The sequence below is a fragment of the Oreochromis aureus genome, linkage group 23, assembly GCF_013358895.1.
Source record: "Oreochromis aureus strain Israel breed Guangdong linkage group 23, ZZ_aureus, whole genome shotgun sequence".
In the NCBI taxonomy this organism is placed as follows: Eukaryota; Metazoa; Chordata; class Actinopteri; order Cichliformes; family Cichlidae; genus Oreochromis; species Oreochromis aureus.
In genome coordinates, this window is record NC_052963.1 from 38,471,543 (window position 1) to 38,497,121 (window position 25,579).

A 25,579-nucleotide genomic window follows, 5' to 3' on the forward strand; every position below is an offset into this window, starting at 1 on the left:
CGTCTCAGTTTTATTTTAATTTAAGACAACAGTTAAGATTCGTCAATTTTATTTATTTATTTATCATTCATACTCTTTAGTTGCAATAACAGTCTTTTATTTTGAAAGGAGTGGGATTGGGCCAGGGCGAGTTCCGCTGCACGATAATCAGCTGATCTCAGTGTAAACAGTGCACGGAGGTTGTGTCATGTGCTGGGGGCAGAGACAGGGGCAGTGATAGTTTTCGGCTGTCGGTCAGCTGGACGATAAATGGGAAACGTATGAAGTGACGAGCGACAGCGTGATGTGTTCCGCTGTGTTTGCGCTGCAGTGAGACGGCAGGAAGGGCTTAAAACATCACATGCAGCTTCACAGAGGGCCTGTGTGAGCAGCTCTGCCTGAAAACACTGGATTTTACCTCCACGGGACTGCATTAGTTTAAGTAGTAAGTGTGTGTGTGTGTGTGTGTGTGTGTGTGTGTGTGTGTGTGTGTGTGTGTGTGTGTATGCGCGTATGCGCATGCGCGCGCGCGCTCAGTATTTACTCAGTTGCTGCTGTGTTTATTCTAATGACACATGAGGAATTTAGCTTGCAACTAAGACGATTTAAATTGAGCAAGAAGTGAGGTTTGGGGGTAAAATACTACATCAAGTAAGGAAATAAAGGTTCAGGTAAATTCAGTCTAACTGTAGAAAATTGGTCATTGCGACTAATATGTTATCTTTATCGGTGGTTTCACAGTGTAGCTGCTCGACATGGAGACAGTCTTAACTCATTTTTGTACACTCAGGTATTTTATTCACACCAATCGAGGGCCTCGTCTGTAGGGTCGTAAGATGAATGGAAGGGGTCATGAGATAATGAATGGGGGGGGAACGAAGTCCTCCGCAAATGTGTGATCATTTGCCGACTTTTCTCCAAATTGTTATTATTATTATTATTATTACTGTTCCAGTAATTAATAGTTTGGGTAAATAGTGGATTGGATTGGATTTTGTTCATCAAAAAGGTTTATTTGGGACCGCAAACAACTCCTAGACAGCCATAGGGACTTAAGTAAGAAGATGCTTTTTAAGGGGTTGTAAGAAGAGGACAACTTTTTGGAAAAAAAAAAAAAAAAAAAAGTTTAATCCTTTCTATTTTATTGCGTTTATTTTTTTTAATGTAAAATCTTTGGAAAAACTGTAAAATATAAATTGTCTGGTAAATGTAGCACTTTTGCGTGGAAGTGTAAAGTAACACTAAATGGAAATGTAAAATTAAATCCATATTAGACCTCATTATACCCACGTAAACATGCTTTCTTTGCAGACTGAAACATAAGCCTTCAAAGATTATTTTACAATATGTTTATCTTATTAAAAGATTATAATCAGCCCTGGGTGTTACGTTTCAGCCGTAGCAAAAATAAACCTCAAATGAGAGAGTGGACTGAGCATTGCTGGATAGTGAAAGAAATTTTAAAAAGCTGATTGATTTAAAATGTTTTTGTTTGTTTGTTTTTAATAGACATCAAACCAGTTTTGTTTTTAACATGCTTTTCCTGAAATTGCAGTGTACAGTATGAGTCAGGTCACTTAACTGTTACTGTCACATGCTTTTCAATCCCAGGTAAACCTGTTTCACTGCTTCTCCAACCCCCCCCCCCAGTGCCCTGCCGATGTCATAATTGCACAGTCTGATTTGTCATGTCCTGTCAATGTGATTCACGAATCCTTCCTCACAGCCACATGACATTTAAAAACATTGCTTAACTAAGCTTTTTGTCTATCTGTTTTTCTTTCCATACCAGGATTTAATTGCAGATATACTAAAATGTCATGTCATGTGGACTTTTTTTCAGAGAAAGGCAGGACCTGTTTCCTTCTTGTAAGGCTGGTCTGGTGACTGTTGCCTTTTGCCATAATTTGGATTTCCTTCTTCTCTCTTATTGTGTGACATAACAAACTCCTGTGACTTTTTCCTCACATGTCCTAAAGCAGAAGAAATGATGACTTATTAAGCAATATGAGCCACCTGCTGACTTACACTTGTAGCTCAGTTTACTTTTGTCCCAATCACATGATATTGTATGTAACTTGCCTCAAGATGACTTCTATTATGAATCGGGTGAAATGAATTTAATTGAATGTCGCACGTATGTCATCAGGACTTTTTATTGAATTAAGACACTACCCATTTTTTTAGCATTAGAAATTATAGGCAGGAATGATCCAAATAATTAATTCCAGTTTCAATGCAATGATTTTAAAGTATATGCTATGATTAGCAACTCTCTTTAGTTCCTGGGTGTCTTTTAGGTGGATAGGTTTTCCTTGAAGCACAATTTTATTCACAGCTATGTTACAAAAAAATTAAAAAGCCTTAATTTCTTCATTTCTTTTCTCTTTTTTTTTTTTGATCTTCTATGCAGGGGTCCATGGAGGAGCTGGAGCCAGAGGAGCAGTTCCTACGATATGCCCGGAATGGAGATCTGCCCGGGGTTCAAAGGCTCCTCCTGTCCAAGATAAGGGAAGAGATACAGCTCAATATCAATTGCAAAGGTCTGTGATTTGTGTATATCGGGATAATATCAGTGCCTGCTGTGTGCTGGTTTAATTCATTGTGTCCTATTTTTTCCAGGAAAAAGTAAATATAACCTGGGATGGACACCGCTTCACTTGGCCTGCTATTTTGGACACAAAGATGTAGTTGAGGAGTTGCTCAAGGTAATGTTTCTTTTCTTCAAAGCATGGAGATTTTGAGTAACTGCATAGGTAACATGTGTGTCATCACACCCTCCCCTCCAGGCAGGGGCAGATGTTAGCTTGCCAAATAATATTGGAGATACTCCGCTGCACAAAGCTGCTTTCACAGGAAGAAAGGTATGTAAATGTGTCAGCAATTTTTATTTCAGATTTTGAGTCCTTTCATGCTTTGCATATCATTAATAGTAGTATTTATGCAAATATTTTCTTCATCAATCAATCACATATTGATCAGGAGGTTGTCATGCTGCTGCTGCACTATGGTGCGTGTGCTACTGTCATCAATGGGACAGCACAGATTCCCAAAGACGTGACACAAAATGCAGAGATCAGAAGCATGCTGGAAGGTGAGCGAGATAGACTGTCAGCAAAGAGATGGAAATGTGTTAGATCAATTTTTTTCATGCAAAATGCTTATATAGTACCTACATTTTCTTCTTTTAACTCCTGCCTTGTCACTGAAAACAGGAGCTGAGAGAACAGAGGAGAGAAAACTGGAGGAGAAACTTTTGGATGCTGCACGGGAAGGAGACCTTTCAACACTAACTCACTTGGTAAGTACCAGATAACTGAAGCCTAACACTGTACTGCCCAGAGGCAAGAAGCAGAAGTCTGAGTCTTATAGGGCGCCCCCTATAACTCAGCCTGCAGAGTGTGCCCTCCCCACTGTGTGATTCTGCTCCAGGCTCTTTATCATTTAGTAACTCTTAAAAATAGAAGTCTGAGTTTTACATTCTGTCCAGAAATAGTTTGGAATGTCCTCAGCTAATCCGGGCAAAGATCTTTAGGTATCATGGAAGTTGGGCAAAGGAATGTGTTTAAAATCAGTTCTAGCTTGTTAGCCCTGGTACCAGTGAGGTCTGTAGACCCACTACAGACCTCATTTTCACTAAAGCTTTTGGACAGATGAGGATAAATTCCTGTTCAGTAATGCCTAGACTGTGATTCATAAGTCCTCTGTAACACTGTGACACTCCTTAAACAGTTTGCCACGTAACTTGATGTACATTTTACTTTTATTTTATCATATTGTGAAAGCAAAACTCATAAGCTGTTACAAATTAAACTATGCAGTAACATGATGTATGAGGACAACTGCCATGAAATGACTTGACAACTATCGTAATTATGTAATCATTGCAAATGTCTGAAAACTGATGACTTCAGCATTCAGTGGACATTTTCTGCAGTTCCCTTTTTATAATAATCTTTGAATTTAAAAAGCAAAATTTGTTATTTTTAATCAACATATCAGTAATACGAGTTTTTCACACTGGGGCTTGGAATCAGTGCGACGGCATTTCTAGCAATTTAGTGAAACCAAAATATCAACATATTTTAGACTATAACATGACATTATATTTTGTTGTTTAGTCACGTTATTTCTTTATACTTTGTTTCCAAGCAGGCAGATTTTTTTTAGCAATACTTCTCCAGTTTTTTTTTTTTAAGATCTTTCAGATTTCTTGGACATTAGCTGCTTCCTCACTTCCAGTCCTCATACCTTACCGTTTTCAGAGGAATTATTTGTTTTTCCTGTAAGCAACTGAACACACCTGTAAATCATTCAAGCACAAAAAGACATCTAACTGTGTTGTATCATGATAGTTACAAAATAACAACCCAACAACAGACAACTTGACAACATTTAAACAGTGTCTTTAGGCACTTTGTTACTATCTGCCTGTCACAAAAACACATAATCTTCATATGGTGTAAAGTGTGTCTTTAAAATAAATGAGAAAACGGGTCAAAACAAATGTTGCAAGCATAAAAAAACAAATACAGCAGATTACCAGTATTTGAACATAGGAAAGTAAGAAATAGGAGAAAACCCAGTCATAGCCTGACGGATGATCGCAGAGATTCATCTGTCCCATCAGTTGATCCATCTGCTGTGCACTGAAGCCTCATCAGAAATGCTCTCAGTCAATGGATGGCTGTAAAGAAGCTATTCTTACAGAAGAGGACGATGTATCCCAAACTGCAGAAGAAATAGACTGAAAATGAATAGCAACAGATCATATGGAATGATGAATCCAAATTTCTAAAGCTTGGGTTGAAATTGTCATCAGTTTGTACAGAGGGAGTCAGGAGAGAGGTACAACAGAGTGTGTTTGCAGCCATTTGTACAACACGGTGGATGCTTTATCATGTATTGGGTCTGCATTTCAGACAGTGGTATTGGGGATCTTGTCAAAGTTGGTGGAATTGTAAATACAGAAGAGCTCTGTCAGTACCAATGCAGTACCATCTGAAAAACATCTGATTTACCTTTTTTTTTTCACCATCACAATGATCCCAAACACACTGCCAGTGCAGTAAAAATGTGCATGGATAGTGTTCCATTATGTGTTTTTTCTATCAGTTATGGATTGGCCACCCCAGAGGCCAAATGTCAAGATTATTGAAGATGTGTGCAGTTCATCTTAAAAGAGAACAGAACAAAAAGAAGCCAACATCCAAAGAAAAGCTTTGAATGTCCTTCAAGAAGCCTGCAGAACTATTCCCGATCATTACTTAAATTAAATAAAATAAAATAAAGTGGTCAAGTCAAATATTGACTTTTAAGCTTGTTAGAATTATACAACTCTGTTTTTAACACCTTGTTTCATCTACATTACCATCTCCATATGTTTACATTGCATTTGCCTAAATATACTTGTATTTTATAATAGTATGCTTCACTGAAGTAAATGCTGGCGTAATTAGCAAAGGTTAGTACAATAAAGCTAAAATGTTAAATATTAGCAAGTAAGAGCACTTGCTAAACAGCCTGTTGGAACTCACACTGTAAGCAGATTACCGTGATTACAGAGACTTTTTGTGCCTTAACTGACAGTTACACCCTAAAGTATCACACCGTGTTCACAAACCAGACAAATATGCCATCAGCTACGCCCTTTGAAATCCAATGCTTCACAAAAACCTGAAGTGAGAAACCACTGGACACAAATCAATATTTTCAATTACAGTGTTCAGAAAAATAAAGGGAACAGTGGCAGTTCAGTTTTGGAGAGCCATTGCAGTCTTAACTATTCCGGCTCTCTGTGGCTGCATCAGAAATCTAAGGAGTCATGCTTCAGTTCTTAACAGAATAATAAGGAGCAGCAGGGCACTTGGGTTCACACAGCACACCTGTTTCTGTCCTGTGTGTTTTCTGTAGCTCTGCAGGAAGAAGCCTCCAGACATCAACTGCACAGATCTGCTAGGTAACACTCCGTTGCACTGTGCAGCCTATCGAGGCCAGAGGCAGTGTGCCCTGAAGCTGCTCAAGGGTGGAGCCAACCCCAACTTCCAAAACAAGAATGGTATGATTCATCAGCCAAAGCTGGCAACCATGAATAACTGGGAGATATTCAATGATTTTCCTTTTTGTCACAAATACCAGAAGCAACAATGAACTTATTGTCTTGCCAGGACTGTCTGCACAGCCAAACTTAAGAAATTAAAAGGAACTTGTCATGCTAATTTCCAGCTCCATTTTTTTGGTTCTTGGACTCTATTGGTGTCCAGTAGACTATTACATGGTTCAAAGTTTAGAATAATCTTTATTTAGCTTTTCTTGGTCTCTCTGCAGCCCATCTGTTCACTTAATGTCAGATACAATGCTTTTGAGCTTCCTGCGCCCTTCTTTTAAACCCGCTTTCTTCTGATTGGCTGTCCCTCAAAAACAGAAGGCTTGACAGAATGTGGGGGCGGGGCTTGTGTGCTCACAGCTAGAGCTGTGTGTCTGAGATGACCATGTTAGAAATATTCTCAGTCTCTGAAATTATATAGAGCCAAATATAGGAAAAGAAATGTGAGCGTTTAGAGGAGCCTGAAGCTTGAGCTTAAGGCTCACAGGGATTGCATGTACATGCAATGACCTCATTGTATGAAACATTTGCTTTGTTTAATATGACCTTTCATCTTTGTAACAACATGTATGTAACAGAAAATAAGAAAACTTGCAGGTTCATTTTAAATGTTCTAAAGTCTAACAAAGGACTCAGCTGGATAATGCAGTTTGCCCAAAGGTTCATTTGTTGCCTTTAATTATTTCAACTGTTTCTAAGCTTTGGTTTTTGTTTATTTTTTTTGTTTTGTTTATGAGCAGAAACCAGTCAGAGGCATAATTTTTATTATTATTATTTTGAATCAATCTGAAATCGTTTTGCTGCTGGAAATAACACCGTGACAAATGCATATTAATACACAGGTGTAAAAAGTCCACCCAAAAAGGATCTATGTACATGTACAGTAAAAAAGAAAATCCTCAGGTCTGGCAGCCAAAGACAGGATAGGAAATGGAAACTATTGAGAATGCGTTTGCACCAAAGTGTTCCTTCGTTTGACAAAAGTTTCAGCATGTTTCACAAGGTCTGTCTGAGTTCTTTCACCCAAACAAAAATAGCAACCGCCTAGGCAGTTTCTCCAAAAATGTTCAAAGTTTAAAATTCTAATTAGTTTTGCCAAGCGCAGCAGTTCTTCCTGTGACTCGAACATGATTATCGAGGCAAAAAATTTAGAAACTGTGATTGCATGAGAAGCACAAGCTGCTCGGATGTAAATGAGTCCTTGATATTTATAATTGCTGTCACCAGCATTTAAACATTGTCGAATCCAGTATTTTTCTCCCTCTGTAAAACTGTGCTCTGTTGCGTTAAAGCTCCTCTTGTCTTGTATGTCCATAACTTGTAGGCCAAACAGTATTTGATCTGGCCAGTGATACAGCAATGAAGCAGATTCTTGAGGGCAACTTTCATCGAGTGAGTATCCAGCTGATAATTGCTGTCCTAATTAACTATTTGTTCTCTTCTTTTCTGTATTTTATTTTATTTTATTTTTTTAAACTGACTCATCTGTGCTCTTTGTCTGCCTGGCAGGGTATGACCCGACATGTCAAGAAGTATGAAGGACCTCTCTGGAAGGTAAAATATTGGCTTTTTTGGCAGCTCTGAAAATCCAATCAGAGAACGAAGACGCACAATTAAAATGCAAATTTTATTAAAGAAAAGGAGTAAAAGCATATATATCTCTTCCTTGCTAAAATACTCCTTACAGCATGTAGTTCAGTGGTTCTTAAACTTAGTTGGCACGTCTCTCTTAAGAAAAAAAAAAAGTTCTCACCTCCTACCAAGCAAATTTTTATCAGTTAACAATAACAAAGCATCCAAGTTGAAAACTGGAGAAATAAAGGTCAACGAGATAGCATCAGCAAACTGTTGTTTGTTAATCTTCCCCAAATAAATTATGTTAGTTCAACTTCATTTCAGTCTGTATTTTTCCTCCGGTTGACCAGATCCCTTTCTGCACTGGCTCTAAGCCCCACCAGGGGGGCCTGCCCCACAGTTTGAGAGCCAAAACTCACTGGTGATTGCTTTTACAGTACAGATCATACTCAGGGTGTTTATTTGCTTTTATTATAAAAATAACTTTGACATGTAGTCCAGAAATCTGTTTTTTTGTCATTAAATTGAAATGAGCATTTAAAAATCCAGAACTCCAGAGGTGCGGTGTGTAACTACACAGTCAGCTCGCTGCTTCATCAAATTTCATGACAGTGAACGCAGACAAAGATCACACGAGCAGATACAGCAGGCTTTACAGAGACTGCGATTGTCAGCTGACAACTAAAGAATAATCTAAGTGTTAATCATTTTTTAGGTTATGTCATAGTGGTAGGGATGGAAATCAAGAACAGGCTGAATTTTGCAGAATTTTCCTGCATTCTTATCACTCTCTTTTATCATTGCTGGAATGTTTCCTGCCAGTTGTGCATTGTGAAACATTGACGTCAGACTCATGGCAGTGTAGTGTTATGCACCTGACAATTATGTAAGTCCGGCAGACACAGAGATGATAAAACAGAAAATGTGTAGAGCATTTTCCACACTGAAAAACTGATAAAGAATCAATAAGGGAATTGCTAAAGAATCTGACCTGTAAGCCATCTCTGGGATGGCATCGATGTCTGCTTTTGAGTTAAGCAAGACAGACACAAGTATCAAATCATCAATGATCAGTGTGAGCCAAACATTATTGTTTGGAGAAAAACACAGTTTGCATTCCACACCTCTGACTGGCTTCTGTTTCTGAGAAACAAAATCAAAACATAAATTCTGTGAAACAAAGCTGAAATATTTAAAACTCAACCTTACAGGGTTTTTACATTATCTGGAAGAATCCTGTGTTTAAGTTTATTAAGCTTACATTGAACTTATTTATTGCTCATTTTCCTTTTAGTTATATTCAATATACACTACCCAGACTAAATAAATAAATAAGCAAACAGCTAAGAAACTTCCACTGCATAATTACTGTAGTGATTAATATGTTTCATCTGGTAAAATGTTATTTAACCCAAACTGATTCACAGAATAGCATCTCATTTCTTAAACAACTAGATCCTGCGTTCATGCAAAAAAAGGTTAAATTATTGGCCTGCATCACACAAAGAAAACGTTGATTAAAACCCAGAAGAAGAAATACAGTCGAAACAAAATATTGAATGATTGTGATAATGGATCAGTTTGAGTGCCTTACAGTGAAATCAATCATTTTCACACATCGATTGACCAACACAGAATCCTGAGCTTAATATGGAACCTTTGGGATGTGCTGGTGACGACATTAGGCACCGGTCCGACTCTTCCATCACCAATCCAAGATCCCCAGATTGTTGTGATATTGCATGGTGAATGTGTGCCATTACCAACACTAAAAGAGCTCCAACAAAATGCTGTTTTGTGGCTTTACAGGTGCAAATGTGTGATTGTAGGATCCCCCCACACACACTCTGTTCAGACTTGTTGTTAACATTGGGAGGGCAAAGAAATCTGTTTCAGTCATTGGATGTACTGAGGAGCCAAGGTCCAGGATAAGATAAATAAGGATCATTTACGTGTGAATCATGTAACTGAGTGGTTCGCAGCAATGAAAATATCAAGCTGGAGATGAGTATAATAGGTCCACTTTGCTGAAATCCATTGAAATAAATGTGCCGTCTCTTTCAGTCACTAGTGAAATCAGAAAAGGCTAAAAAATATTTAATTGAAAAATTAGACTGCTGATTCTTCCCTTGTGTGGCTTCCTGCAGAGCTCCAGATTTTTTGGATGGCGCTCTTACTGGGTCGTCCTTCAAGATGGTGTTATATCCTGGTACTCAAAACAGTAGGTGCATCCCTCATTTTGTCTGTGCTCCTTGAATCAGACATGTGAAAAGGTCTCAGCTACAGATAAATGGAAGTGCTGCACAGTTTTGATAAGAAAGGTGCTATAGATCAGCAGTCCCCAACCCCCGGACTACGGACCGGTTTGGTACCGGGCCGCGAGAGTTGAGGCTCAAGTGTGAAATTTATGGTTTTCAAGGTTTTCATTATTATTTTTTTTAATCGTTTTTATCATTAACTCGGTTTCCCTTGGTCTTTTCCCGTGTGTTATGAATAAATCTTCTTTTTTTGGTACCGGTACTGGTTTTATTTTGTTGTATTTACCTGCGACACCTTAAAGGCCGGTCCATGAAAATACTGTCGGACATAAATTGGTCTGTGGCGCAAAAAAGGTTGGGGACCGCTGCTATAGATGAGAGACAAATGAGTAAATAAGAGGATAATTATTTCCCATATATCTTTCCTTCTATCATATTTCAACTGTTGAGATTCCAAGTTAAAGGGAAAAGGCCTCAATCTGTTTTTCTTTCTTCTATGAAGGTCAGAAGCAGCTGCCGGTGAAAGAAGGCAAGGCTGTAAGTCCCTCACAAACGCTCACTGTTTGGTAAGCCAACATTCAACATTGCGTTCCCTTTTTTTTTTTGACCCCTGTGTTGAATTTGTCTTCGTGTAGCTTCTGCTTTTCCACCACAAATGAAAGTTTCTGATGTTTCTCATTTCCAGATAAGAGCCAAAGATAACTGCTTTTTCACTCTCAAGTGCTTTGATGACAGTGTGCACCACTTTAAAGTATCACCTAAAGATGACCCAGAGGGAACAAGAAAAGTAAGTTTGGTTTCTCCTTAGGTTGTCATTTCAAACACTTTTTAAAAATTCCTGTTATCACCCGACCTTTGTTTTTTGCAAAGTTTTTGCAATAACTCTGAAATGGAGGAAAAAGCTAAGTTGCAGTCTTTACTAATTACCCAACTTACTACCTTTCCTTACATTGTAAATGTTCCACGTTGTGTGGAATCCATTGGTGCTCACAATGAAAATAGATGAATAAAGTTCTTCTCTTTACTGGGTTACCCCAGTGTTCTTTAAGTGCATTTAAAAAAACAGAAATTTATTAACAGTTCCCTAATCATAAGTTTGGAAATCTTGAAGTAAAATGAAGTTTTTAGCTTTTCTCGGGCTTTATGCAAAAGTGTCAAATCTCAAATGCACCCCAAGCTCATTAATTAACTCTTTGTTTGTTTAGTCATTATAACAACCCAGGTGTGATAATTTGTGTCATTACATTGAGTTATTCACAGGATTATTTCTTGACTTTGTAGTTGTTATGCGAGCTGTTCAGATACTAAGACGTTGTCACTTTAGATGAGAAATCGTTGTCTACTTTGTCTCTTGCATTGCTATGAATTATGTAACAGCGTAAGTAGCTGATAAGGAATGTAATTAAAAGTCCCAGCCATTATGTAAAATATACTATTAAAATTTGAAATGCAAGCTGTGTTATAAAAGAAAATTTTGGCAATTTGGGAAAACAGTCATTAGCTGGAAATAAGTAAAAGTTGTTTGTTTTTTTTAAAATATATATAACAAATCACAGAATCACAAAATTTGTCAGCTAGTAAATTTTAGAGGCAGATTTTATATTTTATGACCTTTACAGAGAGAGCCTGGCTAGCTTGTTTTGATCTTCTCTCCTGATGCTCCTCTAAAAATAAATAATAATAATAATAATAATAATAATAATAATAATAATAATAATAATAATAATAATAATAATAATAATAATAATAATAATAATAATAATAAACATGTTTCCTATAGTATTTCAAAAACACATAAAGGTCAAGATCAGTCAAATAACTAAGTAACCTTTTTGGTTTTTCTTTTTTTTTTTTTTTGTCTTTCTTTAAGGCATGGCTTGATGCATTGGAGGAGCACGCAGCTTACAGCACATACTACTGCTCCCAGGAGCAAGGGAGCGAAGAGGAGGAATATGAAGAAGTGATGTCACTTGGAGAGCTAACAAGCTCACTACAGGTGGCTGCAAACAGAAAGCGAGCCTAATTAGCATGTTGGCTTAACGACCCATAGTGTTTTCTGTGAACTAGTCCTCCCACCCTGTGCTACTTGTTGTTGATCTGCAGTCTTCTCCCATCTCTCTAAATCACCAGGTTGCAGATGTCAGCCAGAAAAATCTGGAGAAGGAGGTCGCAGCGCTCCTGTCCATGCTGAAGAATGAAGAGCTGTCAGAAAGTAAAGCCTTTTATTTTACTTTTCTTTGTTGTGTAATATACAGTATGTAGACGAGGAGAAACATCACAGTTACTCAGGAGGTGAAATGAAAACCTTTTGATTAAAAATTACAAGAGTCTTCAAACAGATTTAAATGCACAGTAATGTCTGAAAGACTGTTAATTAAGACGCCGCCATCTGGCACTGTCATTAGAGGTTTCTGCAGCGTGCGTGCTCTTTGTACATGTTCTAAGAGCGTTTAAAAAAAAAAAAAAAACTTGGATAGCTCAAAGTTGTGACTTTTCCATTGCATTCATTAGTTTATGTGTTTTATCCCCTCAGAATTTCCATCAACAATACTGCAAAAGATGCAAGAAATATGTGAATTATCCAGCGAAACCACTTCCAATCTCAACGTCTGTCTCAGCCTCTTCTCCAGACAGGAAGGGGTGAGTGTGACCTCTTCAAAAGACAAATTTCTACTTTTATTTGAAAGCCTAGTGACTGTGACTATGTTTTTCAGTTGATTATCAGCATTTTAGTCACCATTAACTGAAGACGGTTATTTTCTAAGTTTACTTGGATCATAGAAGGGAGGTAAATGAGATTACAGTGACATTTTAAATAACTTGATATCTGTAAGTGTTATATTGAGACTGTTGGGGCTCAGTAAGATGATATATATCTCTGGGATGTAAAAAGAAATTATCCTACACAAAAAGATGCTGGAAAAATTCACTCTAACAAAAGCAGCTCAGTGGACTGAAGTGATTATATGCTTACACGTGGGGGGTTTTTTTTCTTTGTTTTTTGATTCAATGGATTTGATTAAAATGGAAGGATTCGGGGGCTAGATTACACCCCCTCATGAAAACAGGTAGATTATACCGCTTATAGCAACCTCTGACCTTTGGCATCAATTTTGCAACAATCTACAATCCTGTTTCCAAAATAGCTGGAACAGTGTGTAAATTGCTACAAGAGAATGCAATAATCATTTAAAACCTGCAATTGATTTAAAATACCGTAAAGACAATGAAAGCATAACACATTTTGAATAGGAGAAGTGTTTTCTTTCTTTTTTGTTTTGTTTTTATGAAATATGCTAATTTATGAACTTCATTCTAGTAACACATTTCAAGGTGATTTGGGAGGGGCGCCGTATGAAACACTGGAAAAGTTGTATTTAAAAAAAACACAACAACAAAAAAGAAAACACCTGAAAGAACTTCTCACAGGTAATTAGGTTAAATGGCAAAAGGTCAGTGCATGACTGGTATAAAAGAAAAGCTTTACAGCAAGGATGAGTCTTTCAGCAATAAAAGTGGGGAGGGATTCGCCATTCTGCAAAAGTCCAGGCCGCTAGTTCAACACGTTAACCTATGAAGCTGATTTATGTATGCATAGTTTTTTATTACTCTTGAACCACATTAAAGTAGCTTTGCATGACTCACAGTTCAAAATAATCCTTAATTCCTTAATTACCCTATTTTAGGAGCTGATACACTCCTTTAGCAGCTGTTTTAAACAGCTGTTCTATCTTTATAAACACCTTTTCATTATGCTAACTTTCTTCTCATTGGCTGTTCCTCACAAACAAAAGATTTGAATAGCAGTTGGGTGGATGTCCTCCGCTCCAAATTAGGGGTTATGCGGTTGAATTGGCAATATTGGCGATATACACTTTCTTTAAATTATATAGAGCAAAGAAAAAAACAGGAACATATTTTTACAAATTTTTACACATGCCTTCCTGATGACGTAAAACTTGTTTTTATACTAGTATCGACCCTACAAAAATTGGGGGATTTCAGCCTCTGTGCTTCATAATATTTTTAAAGATTCAGAGAAAAATTGAAAATCTGTGTACACTGGGGACAGGGCTGAAAGCAGATTCGAAATGGCTGTGATCATCAGGCTCTCAGGCAGCACATTTGAATTTTGTTGCTGCAAGGGCTCAGAACAATTATGAAAAAACACTGTCAGGTGGGACGGTTTGTTTACACATCACCAAATTAATGAATATTTGATCCTCTTCGAACGAGAACAGAACAAAACGACAACAAAAAAACTTTTTTCATTAAAGGGATATTTTCATGTGAAACCAGCAATGTGATGTTTAAACGTCGACATGGGCTGGGATACATTGGCAAACTTCTAGACCCCTTAAAAAATAGAATTTCTGAAAATAGATGTGCTATCAGAAGTCATGATCAGAAAAGTCCAGCTGCTACCCACTTCAAGCAGATGAATGTACCTGCTGTACGCTGGCACTGAGCATGTACAACTCCCAAGAAGAGGAGTACACATTAGCACTCTCCTCTTACAACATGAAATTTTTAAAATTTATACTCTTGACTCTTTGGCTATAAAAAAGATGTCAGTGAAGAAATGAATTTATCCTTTTTTTATGATTCTTCATAGTCTTATCTCAGATAATTTTGGGCTTTCTGTGCATTTGACATGGATTCATGTGATGCTGTGCCTTAAAGCTGTGAGTCATTTAACATTCATCACATTTATTGCATTTAATGATACACAATACGAGTTTTCTAATACTTTATAACAGTGGAGTTGCCTGATTGCAGACGCTTTATTGGAGGTTTCTCTTGATATGTGTATGCGTGAAACACTGGTGTTTATTAGGCAAGTAGGTTTGATATCTGCCTGACTTATTGTATTAAGTATTTTGTTGTTAGATATTGCTGTAGACATTATAGGTGTTTTTCTTTGTTTTTGTTACTTGGTATTTTTGTCTTTCTGGGCACTAACCTTTCAGACTTTTGCAGAGCAAAATATATTACTTTAAAAAATGTATAGCATTTGTATAGCACCTTTCAAGATAAAAATCACAAAGTGCTTCACAGAAAAGCTAAAACATAAAAACAGAAATCAACCAAAAGCAAGTTTTAAAAGATGAGTTTTTAGCTGTTTTTTAAGTGAAACCACTGAGTCCACAGATCTCAGGCTCAAAGGGAGTTCCAGAGTCTGGGGGCCACAGTTACAAACGCTCTATCGGCTTTCGCTTTCAGCCTCATATGTTGGATGACCAGCAAGCCCTGATCACATGACCTCAGGGACCTGCTGGGGATGTAAGGATGTAAAAGATCTCTGATATAGGTTGGTGCTTGTCCATGCAGAGCCCTGAATGTCAAAGTCAAAAACTTGAAGTTGATTCTGAATTTATTTATAAATTGTTTGACCTAAGTAACATGTAGTTCTGATTAGATATTATGGGCTGTGGTTATGTCGCCAATCGCAAGTGATTTAAGATAGAGCCTTGTGTTTCATTATCTGAAGAGTGGGTGTGCTCGAAATGTCACCCTCTACTAAGATGTAATAAATAAGATCATTTGAAGTACTGAAGAGTGTGAGCTGATGATCACTTTTATTGTGCTCTACCTGAACACAATTACAAGGAAAACCTAGTAATTTATAGAACAAATAAATATATATCCATGTGTACAGTATATATATGACACTCTTAGCCTCAGATGCTAGTCTTGCCCCACTTCATAATCGGCCAGTCTCTTAGCTTTCTGCAATTCTTGACCACTCTCTAAATTCAATTGAATTTAAATCGTTATGCTACACAGTTGGTATCTCCCCTTGCTCTGATCAAACAACTTCATTTATGTTTTATCTATTTCGAAGGCAGTCCTTCTATTGAAATATATTGCAGTTGTCAGTGATTTATTTCAGATTATTTGGAGAACATTTGGAGTCTTACAGGCACGGAAAATCTTCTCTGAAGGCCTTGGAGATCTCTTTAGATCTTGACACGGTGACACCACAGACTGCGATATCAAAGAAAACACAAGATCTTTAAATGAGGAAAGTTCCTTCCTCATGTGGTTGATAAAAGTTAAAGGTGTGATTTATTTATTTATTTTTAAATTATTAAAGGACTTGAAAATGTTTTTCAAATTCTTGATCCCAGGAGGACATACCAATCCCTTGGTTGTTGCTTTGTTGAAGCTGGGCACTAAATGTTATCAATTCTACCCATCTGTAATTTTGATAGACAGGATAACCCAGTTATTTGTCTAAAAAATGCTGTTTCTCCTAAAGACACAGATTTAAACGGAGAAAAGTCTCCCAGCAACTAGTCAGAAACACTGGCATCTTAAAATGTTTTAAATGCAGACTCTAGAGCAGCTTCTTTTATTCTGCCACCCAGATGAGGTTTTTGCTAATGAGAAGACCTTGCTTATTTAATCAAAGCAATGCCAAACCACATACTGTTCCAGCATAGCTTCAAAAGCTTCACAAGCCTAAACAAGCACCTAAAGAAATATTGGAAAATTATCAGAATAAGACAAAAGAGACCACAGTATTGCTCACATGAACTGCTGTAAAAAGCAAGAATGGGAAAACATTTAGCTTTGAAAACCGCAGCAGTTGTTCTCCTCAGTTTTGTTAAAACAAGAGGTGATTTGACAAAGCAATAAACTTCTTATGCTAGGGGTTTCATTTTGTAGTATTGCAAAGTAAATGTTTTTTATTTCCTCTGTTCCAGCTCTCAGTTCAAACATCAGATGTGCATTTTTTTTGCACTATATCCATTTAAATGCATTGTTTATATATTTTTGAAAGTAATTGAATTCCAATTTGTGTTACATTTATGCAACTTCTTATCTTTCTCAAATTAAAATGAGTTTGTAAAATAAGTAACACAATTCATAACCTGCTCTTTAGTGCACGAGGCTTCTCGGGCTGATGTGGATATTTTTTTGGAGTTGTGTAAAGTTATGAATGAATTGCAGACTTCAAGCATAGAATAATTCAGTTGAAACTAAACTGAAGGCATCAGGTTGTAAAATTGGATTAGGAGCACAAAGACGAGCAGTGTGTTCAGCCAAGTTATTACACTGGCGTAAAGCCCGGTTGTACTCAGGGTCAACCATAAGCCACAGCAGTAGACTGATAGTTCCTCAGTAAGGGGATATACTGCCACAGAATATTTTAGTTCAGTGAAACTGATATTGTCAATCAAATGTAAAATTGTGTGCGGTTAAAAAAAACAGGACTAGAATGTCTCATTTTCTATGCACGATTGAACTGGAAGAAATGGTTTTAAACATATTTGGTCTTGAACCAAATATTTGAGGGGGCTGATAATGGCATTATGAGAAGGACAAAAGTCAAAGGAGTCACCAAAGTCAGTAGGAGTCATCATGAATGGATTGTAATGACACTGCTATAATATTCTGGGTAAAAGAAATGGATTGCCAGCTTCATATTGCCATCCCTAAATCCATGCTGTGTGCATGGCTCAAACTTTTATTACATAAAACAGCAGCCAGTTAACACAATATAAACAGTGCAGCACAGTCATTTGCAGTACATATCTTTAATGCAAATACTAATAATTCTCAGTGTTTATTTAACAGCGGAACTCTTTAATCTGTGTGGGTATGTGTGCAAGTTCTTCATTGAAAGCAAGAGGGTTTCTTTGTGATTTTATAACTGGCAGCGCTGCATATGTGAGAAATATGAACGATGTAAACACAGATATATGTGGATACATCAGAGACGGGGCCGGTGTGTTTATAGATGATTCAGATTTAATCTGGTTTTGATGCAGAAAAAGTAAACCACTATTCATTGATGCTGCATATAATTTACAACATGTCAACGACTGCATTTCTGATTACTATCATAATGTGAAAGTGCCATCTTATTTTTTTTTTTTTGTGCAGTAAAGCACTGAATCTGTAAGAGTGAAAGTGTTAAGTTGCATCTTGCGTTATTGCCTGTCGCGGTTTTAATTTGCAGCACTTTCTGAATCAGATTTGTGTTTGAATGTTCCACCCGAATAAGAATTAGTCCCTCTTTTGATTGTGAAAAATGATGTCTGGTAGTGCTGCTGCTTTTGATGCACTGCTGTGATAAATGTACACTTGAGATGCTGGCTATGTAAATCAAGGCATGTTTACCTTCACATCAATGCATAGATTCAACCCTTTTATGCATGACATTCTGGCTGCTGCTCATTTTCTGCAGCACATGAAAAGACCAGACAAAACCAAACCCTGAATATAATCATTAGATGATGGAGAAAAAAAACCCCTCTTCAGCCACAATGTATATGTGCTTTTTTTTTATATATATATATATATAGACCCCCTCTCTTCACAAATGCTCAGTAACAAAACTTCAGTAATTTCTGTTCGGATCTTTAAGAAGAAGACAGCAGCTGATGAACAGCTGATGAAGATGAGGCTGCCAGGAACAGTTTGAATGTTCTGAGTTTAACAGCCAGTCCAGTGCTTTCAGTCTTTACATGTGGGCCGGGCCTCGATCGCTCAGCTGCACAGCCTTTTGAACTGCAATCTGCAGAAGCAGAGCGCATGATAAAAGACTCACAGAATCTCAGAACTCGCCATGAATAGGCCTAGTCTCAATAGGAATAATTCAAACTATACAGTATAGCTCCGTCTGTAAATGATGGTTCGCGGGCTGAATGAAGAAGTGGGGCCTGTGCTTACTCCCCCTGCAAAGGAAATATACTGATTCACTTCCAGGCCCTGCAGCCTTGCTTTGTATTTAAACACCACCTGTGGAGGGGTCAGCAGGAGGAATTTCCTCTCTAAGTTCAGAATTGTGCAGAGATGTCAAGTGATCTGCACTCTGTCATCATACAGCACTTCCACCCCACTTCATTTAGTTTTCTCTTGTCTTGTGGATGATCATTTATAATCAGTTCTGCCTCTTCTGTTACTTTGACAATCCAAAGTAAACCCCTGCCTCGTCAGTGGACTTTAAGTTTGCATTTGCACAATGTCAGCCTGTCGGTGGAAACGGTGAAGTAAAGGTGTGCACACCTTCATATTATCAGCACTAATGTTTTGTGTAAAAGGAAGGTTTAGCTAATGGTTTATATCGGAGTCCATTATCCGTCATTTGATTCCCTCTCTTCTACGCGACTCGTGTTCTCCGGCAGGCTATTTGAGACGGCAGCATCAAGGCTGCTGGCCTCCATTACAGATAAACATGGCTCAACCCTCTCAGCTCCATCTCTGTCTCTCTCGCCATGGGTCTGATAATGAGAGGACAGAACAGAGGGGGGGATCAGTCAGTCAACATGCTGTTTACTTGCAGACCTGCTGCCATCAAAGCCTGTCTCATAGTCATGCACATTTGTCCTCTGTTTTTAATGGGACTTTGAATAAAATTTTGGTAGCCTGGAGAACGCTTGCCCATCTTCTGCTCATGGTTATCGAGTGCAGAGGATAGAATTCATGATGGTTTCTGTTTCTGAGAGTGATTAGCGTGTTTCCTTTTGTCTGTGTGTGTGTGTTTGTGTGTTTATGTGTTTGTGTGTTTGTGTGTGGTGAGCTCAGGTGCGCAGTCTGAAATTGGAGCAGGAGGTGGAGAAGAATAAGATCCTCTCTGAGGCACTGCAGACTCTCGCCACGGAGCACCACGAACTTGAGCAATCCGTCGTCAAGGGATCTTCACCACGGAGTGCCCTCAGCGAGGATGAGTTCCACGACGCCGTTTCTGGTGAGTTGACAGGTTATTAAACACGCAGGAGACTTTGTGGCAAGCTCCTACTCACACTCAATGCTCTTTCATCCACCTATAGGACACTGGAGTACTTTTTCCTGTCAGTGAATGCTTTCGGTATGTTTGCCGCTCCTCGAGCCCCAAGTGGTTCTGTTGAAAATGAATATGCCGTGAAAAAGTCCTGCATGTTCTACAAACATTAAAAAATATATCCCAGTAATGCTTGCTAAGAATTAAAAAAAATCTACAAAAGAGAAAATGTCGGACTTGCTGGTGTTTTCGCTTGTTTTTAATTTGTTCAAACTTTTTTTTTTTTTTAATTTCATTTGTTTGATTTTCCTGATGAGTTATCTAACCAGCTTTCATAGATTAAAGGGAGTCATGGCTGAAGAAAATGAAATAATAACAAAGCTGCATGGGACATTTGCATTGATCGTTGTGGAGCATGACTGAATGTTTTTTGTGAATAATAGTTTTGGGTTTTTTTGTCCTTATTTTTGTAGCGCAATCAAATTGTAGGCATAAAATTAGTTAAAAAAGAAAGCATCCAAACAAGAAAAAAATGAATAATTGTATGTTTTGTATACTAATAACACAAAAGTGACAGAATTATACTTTGTTTTTTGGTTACTCCCTTAACACTGGTTGTTGAGTAATCAGTGTATAATTTGTTCTTTTCAACTGAGAATAAAAAAAAAAAAAAATCAGAAAATGATGAATGCAGCACAGAGAAAAATCAAATAATGCAGTGTTTTTCCTTTTCCTCTTTTTATTTTGAATGCAAAACTTGCCAACGAATATCCGAGTCACAGATCTGATTTGATTTTATGTACTTCATCAGGAAGTAACTAACTTCTTTGTGTCGCACACTTGATCGGGCAGCCACGAATAAACAAGTAATGTCGCTGCCTAAATAAATATCTAATCAGTCAATCACATGGCAGCAATTCAATGCATTTAGGTGTGTAGACATGGTCGAGATGACCTGCTGAAGTTCCAACCGAGCATGAGAACAGGAAAGATGATTTAAGTGACTTTGAATGTGCTGATCTGAGTATTTCAGAAACGGCTGATTTACTGGGATTTTACTACACAACCATATCTAGGATTAGAAAGAGTGCTCGGAAAAAGATACCCTGTGGCAGTGAAAATGCCTTGTTGATACCAGATTTCAGAGGAGACTGCTTTGAGCTGATTGGAAGGCGACAGTAACTCAAATAATGATTTGTTACAACCAAGATACGCAGAAGAATGTCTCTAAATGCAAAATACTGTGAACCTTGTAGAAGATGGGTTATAGCAGTTCGGGCTGGTACTCGTGCTATAATTTCATTTTCTTGGCACACTTTTGGCCCCTTAGCACCATTTGAACATTGCTTAAATACTATAGCTTATTCTGAGTATTGTTACTGACCATGCCCACCCTTTTTGACCAGCATACCCATCTTCTGGTGGCTGCTACTAGCAGGCTGATGCAACATGTCAGAAACCATTCACATGATCTCTTGAACATCACAATGACGTTACTGAGCCCAAATGGCCTTCACAGTCACTAGATCGCAATCCAATAGAGCACTTTTGGGATGTGATGGATGGGGAGATGCATATCATAGATGTGCAGCTAACAAATCTGCAGCCCCCATGTGATGATGTCATGTCAGCTGTCAGTGCTTCAGATCATTCACAGCAAATTTAAGCTGCTAATGATGCGTTTTGCAATTCTACTTTTCCAAACTGCATCCAAATTATAAAATAGTGCTCAGTCTAACACAGTGAAATATGACTATTATTTATCTGTTCTTTTGTAAGTTGATAGCTTTCCTTTTTGAAGGCTGTGAAAGTCACTTTTTTTATATAATTTCCAGCATTCTTATATATTTCACTTGATGCTCAAGTTTTCATTACTTCAATTACTGAGTCAAGTCTAACACAAGGAAGTGAATGACTTCTCAATCACACAAAGCTGTTTTGTGAAATCAGATTTGGTCCTTGACCAGCTTTTTAAATTTCAATTTCATGCATTCAACCGAAAGTCATTAATATTTTTTGTGTTGTGTATCTGTTGCAAAAATGAATGCTTCCAACTTGTAGTACATCTTTTTTTTCAAAATTTTGCACGCTGAGTTTATAAATTTAGTTTCGGAAAACAATATAAATTTTATAACAATATATCCATATCAGTTAAATTTGTCTTTGGTGTTTTGTGATCAAACTCACGGCAACACTGTTCTCAAATGTACAGGCACATTCATAATGCCCATATATGTTTTTTTGAATGGGGGGTGACTAAGTGTTTTACATCGATCGGTCAGCTTACAGTAATGGGAAGGAAACTATACTGTCCTTTTAACATATAATAAACAAAAACTATTTCTTAATTTTGAGATAATACACAATTTTCTGTGCCTTCTAATTGACAAACTATCTAATAGCAATACTTTTTTCTAGATACTCAGAGGATATTCAGTTGAACTGTAATCCTGCACTGACTCATCTACATGCATTTGTCTCCACCAGACTCAGAATCTGAGCTTTCCCTGAGCGGCTTTGAGACGGTAGCCAGCCAATCCTGTGAGGAAGACGAGGACGAAGGCTCTGTCATGTTAAGCAGCACTTGCAGCAGCCCCGCCAGCACGCTGGAGCAGGATCACCATGGCGACAAGGCTGAGACTCAACCCAATGGGATAACAAAGCATAGGTCAGCTCTGCAATACGCCATCACAGTTTCTTAAATGGACTGTTGACCTCTGGTTCTTTTAATCTCACATCCAAAAATGAACAAGCTCATCAAAGTCACTGCCCTTTCATACAACATAGCAGCCTAATATTGTTGAATTTTTAATTCTTTAATTCAAATTTGTTATTAGTGTCAGATATGTATAACAGCATATTAGGTTAAAAAAAAGAAATAAAAAATTTAGGGTGGACTAGGCAATGGGTCATATTCTCAGAAAAAAAAATTGATTCTGACGTTCTGATTGTACGATAGATTACAAATAAACTTGATGCCTAATTTGACCATTTAGTAGAAGAACTGCAAATTGATAGAGTTATCAGAAACTCAATTAGCTAACACATGAAAGTATTTTATTAAGCTGTCCTTCCACTTTCTTAAACACTTATCCAGTTCAGGGTCACGGGAATATTTGGTCAACTGTGTAATTTAAAGAATAAAGAGCTGATGCTAATCTAATAAAAACATACCCGAGGGAAACCACTAACATATGTTCAGTCTGTCAGGAATTGGGGAAAATTTATTTTATTTTAAAGCAACACTTATTTTTAAGTTAAGAGAACCTAATTCTTCTTGAGATCTTGAAGGTTTATGAAAATTGATTAAACAGCTGGTTTAAAAATTCTGTGCTTTGACCAGTAAATTCAAGTGCCTACCTGTAACTGAACAGAAAGTAAGGATAAGGTAGTAGGACTGGTATTTTTCTTACTTGAAGATCCTCATACTATGAATTATGAGTCTCTTTAACATAATCTTAAAGAGATTATTTCTTCCCAGTAAATTTTAAGCTAGTTTTGAGGCATGCTTGAAAAACTTAGAGGAAGTTGAAATTGCACATCATGAGCATTCTGGAATGTCCACTCTACTGTTGAACAGGTGTTCCATTCCAGAATAAAACCTTTTCCAGTGCCCATTCTTATGAAATGGAACTTTGTGGAATGCCTGCATGGTTCTGTTCTAAGACCAACAATCTCTTGCAGATATATTATGCATATATTATCCATTATCAGATGCCTACTGTATAAAGTGTCAATTGTATGCTGATGATACAAACGTTTATGTATCATCACAGACTACTCAGCAGGCTGAAGAGTTTTTCAATGATCTGTTTTTAGTTTGCAAAATGTTAAATATAAGTTGAAGTAAAATATTTACTTGTATCTTATTGAAAATCAGTCAGTACTGATGAGAAGGGACTAAATAAGGCAATAGATAAGTGAATACATAAAGTAATTTATGTATGTATAGTAATTTTTTATAGCTTGGTGTTGTCCAGGATTCCAAATTAGAATCCCAGTCAGACATATTTTTCATATTGTATGTTTGGGTGGAGGTAGCCAAAATAAGACTTTGAAAAATAGAGGACCGCAAGCCAAAATAAACCGTTATGCATTTCAGAAGATGTATAATTTATTCAGCTCTAAGAATTTGATTCATTTCTTGTTCATAAAATGTGTTTTTAAATGTGTGAAGGGCCTTACCCACATAAAATAAAACTTAAAAAATGTGCCACTACAATTAAAATCAGTTTTATTTTATTTATTAGTACCAGTTCACAACCACATTCACCTCAAAACAGTTTACATTATAATGTAAAGACCCTCCAATACTAGAAAGAAACCCTAACATTCACATGACCCACAATAAGCATGTACTTGGTGAAAGTGGGAACGAAAATCTCCCTTTTAACAGGAAAAAATCTCCAGCAGAAAGAGGGAGGGGCAGCCACCTGGGACCAGTTAGAGGTGAGGGAAGAGAAAAACCACTATGGGAGAGAGAGACAGAGTTTAATAATTACTAATGATTAAATGGAGTACAGGTGTATAAACACCCGCAGAGTGAAAAGAAAGCAGTAAAGAAGAAACGCTCAGTGCATCACATGAAGACTCTGCAGTCTAAGCCTACTGCAGCATAACTAAGAGAGGGTTCAGGGTCATCTGATCCAGCCGTATCTATATGCTTTATTAACAAAGGAAGCTTTAAGCCTAATCTTTAAAGTAGAGAGGGCGTCTGTCTCTCAGATGTAGACAAGCTAGTGTAAATCAGCAAAATCTAAACTATCGCTGCCATCACATATAACGGCATTCACTGACTTTAAAGTTCTATATTTGTACAACACTATGGTTTAAACTAAAGCAAATATTTAATCACTGATATCAGTTTTTAATGCATGCAATATGTCTTGGGGTTTTTTTTGTTTTGTTTTGTTTTCAGTCTTTATGTCCAGTCTTGTTATAATTACTGTTTGCATGGTTGTTTGTCTGTCTCAGTTTATAGATGGTCTTTATGTTTATAATAGAGTGCTGTATCTTTAAAAGCCTAAGGTATAACAGTTAGTTGCATTTTTATTTAAATGTAACAGTGTTTACATGTATCACTCCTGTCAAATGAATTAAATTTCTTTTATTTAAACATCGTAAATTTATTTTAAAAATTTAAATTCAAATATTTTCAAGAAGAAAACTGTGAAAGTGTTTTAGTCATGGAACCTCATTGCTTCACTTTACAAGGATGGATCAACCTCATCGTGCCACCGCTGTAACCACTTGAAGTTGGATTAAAAGATTATTTAGTTGATGTAACTGAAAAGAAATGAAAATTTGGCCAGGATGATATTTTTTGTTCATTGGGAACTACAAAGCAAGTAGTAAAGAAGTAAAGATATTCTTGGTAACATTATTGATATGGTTGCACTTCGTCCCATTTGACTTTGTGTGACATTGTTAATGGTGTAAGGGGTGTGATCACGTTAATCCAACGTTGCTAAGTAAAACAATGTGGTTTTCTGACAAAAAGCAAAAATAAATCAATTTAAAAAGTGTCTTCACAAAAGCATAAAAGTTTTTCTCTGAGAAATTTGAGGGTTTTTTCCTTAAATGTATCCCTCTCATTTAAGCTTTACTACTACCACTATAATCTAATTCTTTTTTCACTAAGTCTATTTTCATCAAATCTATATTTTTGTTTCACCTATGCAGTTCTAGATACTTAATAACCCACTCGAACAGTCCTTTTTTTCAGTGATCTTTTTAACTTCCTCAGGTGTTTCCACTTCACAGTGTGAATAATTTAGAGTCATGGGCAGCCTGGTAAAGGCACAAGAAAGAGTTGTAGTTTAGAAAGGACTCCGCTCTCTGTTGGAGCTGTTAAATATTGATAAGGTCACAGTGTAATGCAATAATCAGTTTGCAGTATGATCCCTTGTTGGCTGATCCCTCGGGCAG

General features: G+C 37.2%; 1 protein-coding gene across 3 annotated transcripts in view; it reads left to right on the forward strand.

The window, feature by feature from the left end:
* The first annotated feature begins 156 nt into the window (after positions 1 to 156).
* Positions 157 to 25,579, forward strand: part of osbpl1a (oxysterol binding protein-like 1A) — a 32,779-nt gene continuing 7,356 nt past the window's right edge. For all 3 annotated transcript variants that reach the window (XM_031753642.2, XM_031753644.2, XM_031753645.2), the window contains exons 1-17: positions 157 to 424; positions 2,393 to 2,522; positions 2,602 to 2,687; positions 2,769 to 2,843; positions 2,962 to 3,073; positions 3,195 to 3,280; positions 5,893 to 6,037; positions 7,410 to 7,477; positions 7,595 to 7,639; positions 9,808 to 9,881; positions 10,421 to 10,484; positions 10,604 to 10,705; positions 11,789 to 11,914; positions 12,049 to 12,130; positions 12,452 to 12,558; positions 19,456 to 19,618; positions 22,139 to 22,319. In XM_031753642.2, the coding sequence (XP_031609502.1) occupies positions 2,399 to 2,522; positions 2,602 to 2,687; positions 2,769 to 2,843; positions 2,962 to 3,073; positions 3,195 to 3,280; positions 5,893 to 6,037; positions 7,410 to 7,477; positions 7,595 to 7,639; positions 9,808 to 9,881; positions 10,421 to 10,484; positions 10,604 to 10,705; positions 11,789 to 11,914; positions 12,049 to 12,130; positions 12,452 to 12,558; positions 19,456 to 19,618; positions 22,139 to 22,319 (1,640 nt within the window). In that variant the 5' untranslated portion in view covers positions 157 to 424; positions 2,393 to 2,398. The remainder of the gene's footprint in view (positions 425 to 2,392; positions 2,523 to 2,601; positions 2,688 to 2,768; positions 2,844 to 2,961; positions 3,074 to 3,194; positions 3,281 to 5,892; positions 6,038 to 7,409; positions 7,478 to 7,594; positions 7,640 to 9,807; positions 9,882 to 10,420; positions 10,485 to 10,603; positions 10,706 to 11,788; positions 11,915 to 12,048; positions 12,131 to 12,451; positions 12,559 to 19,455; positions 19,619 to 22,138; positions 22,320 to 25,579) is intronic.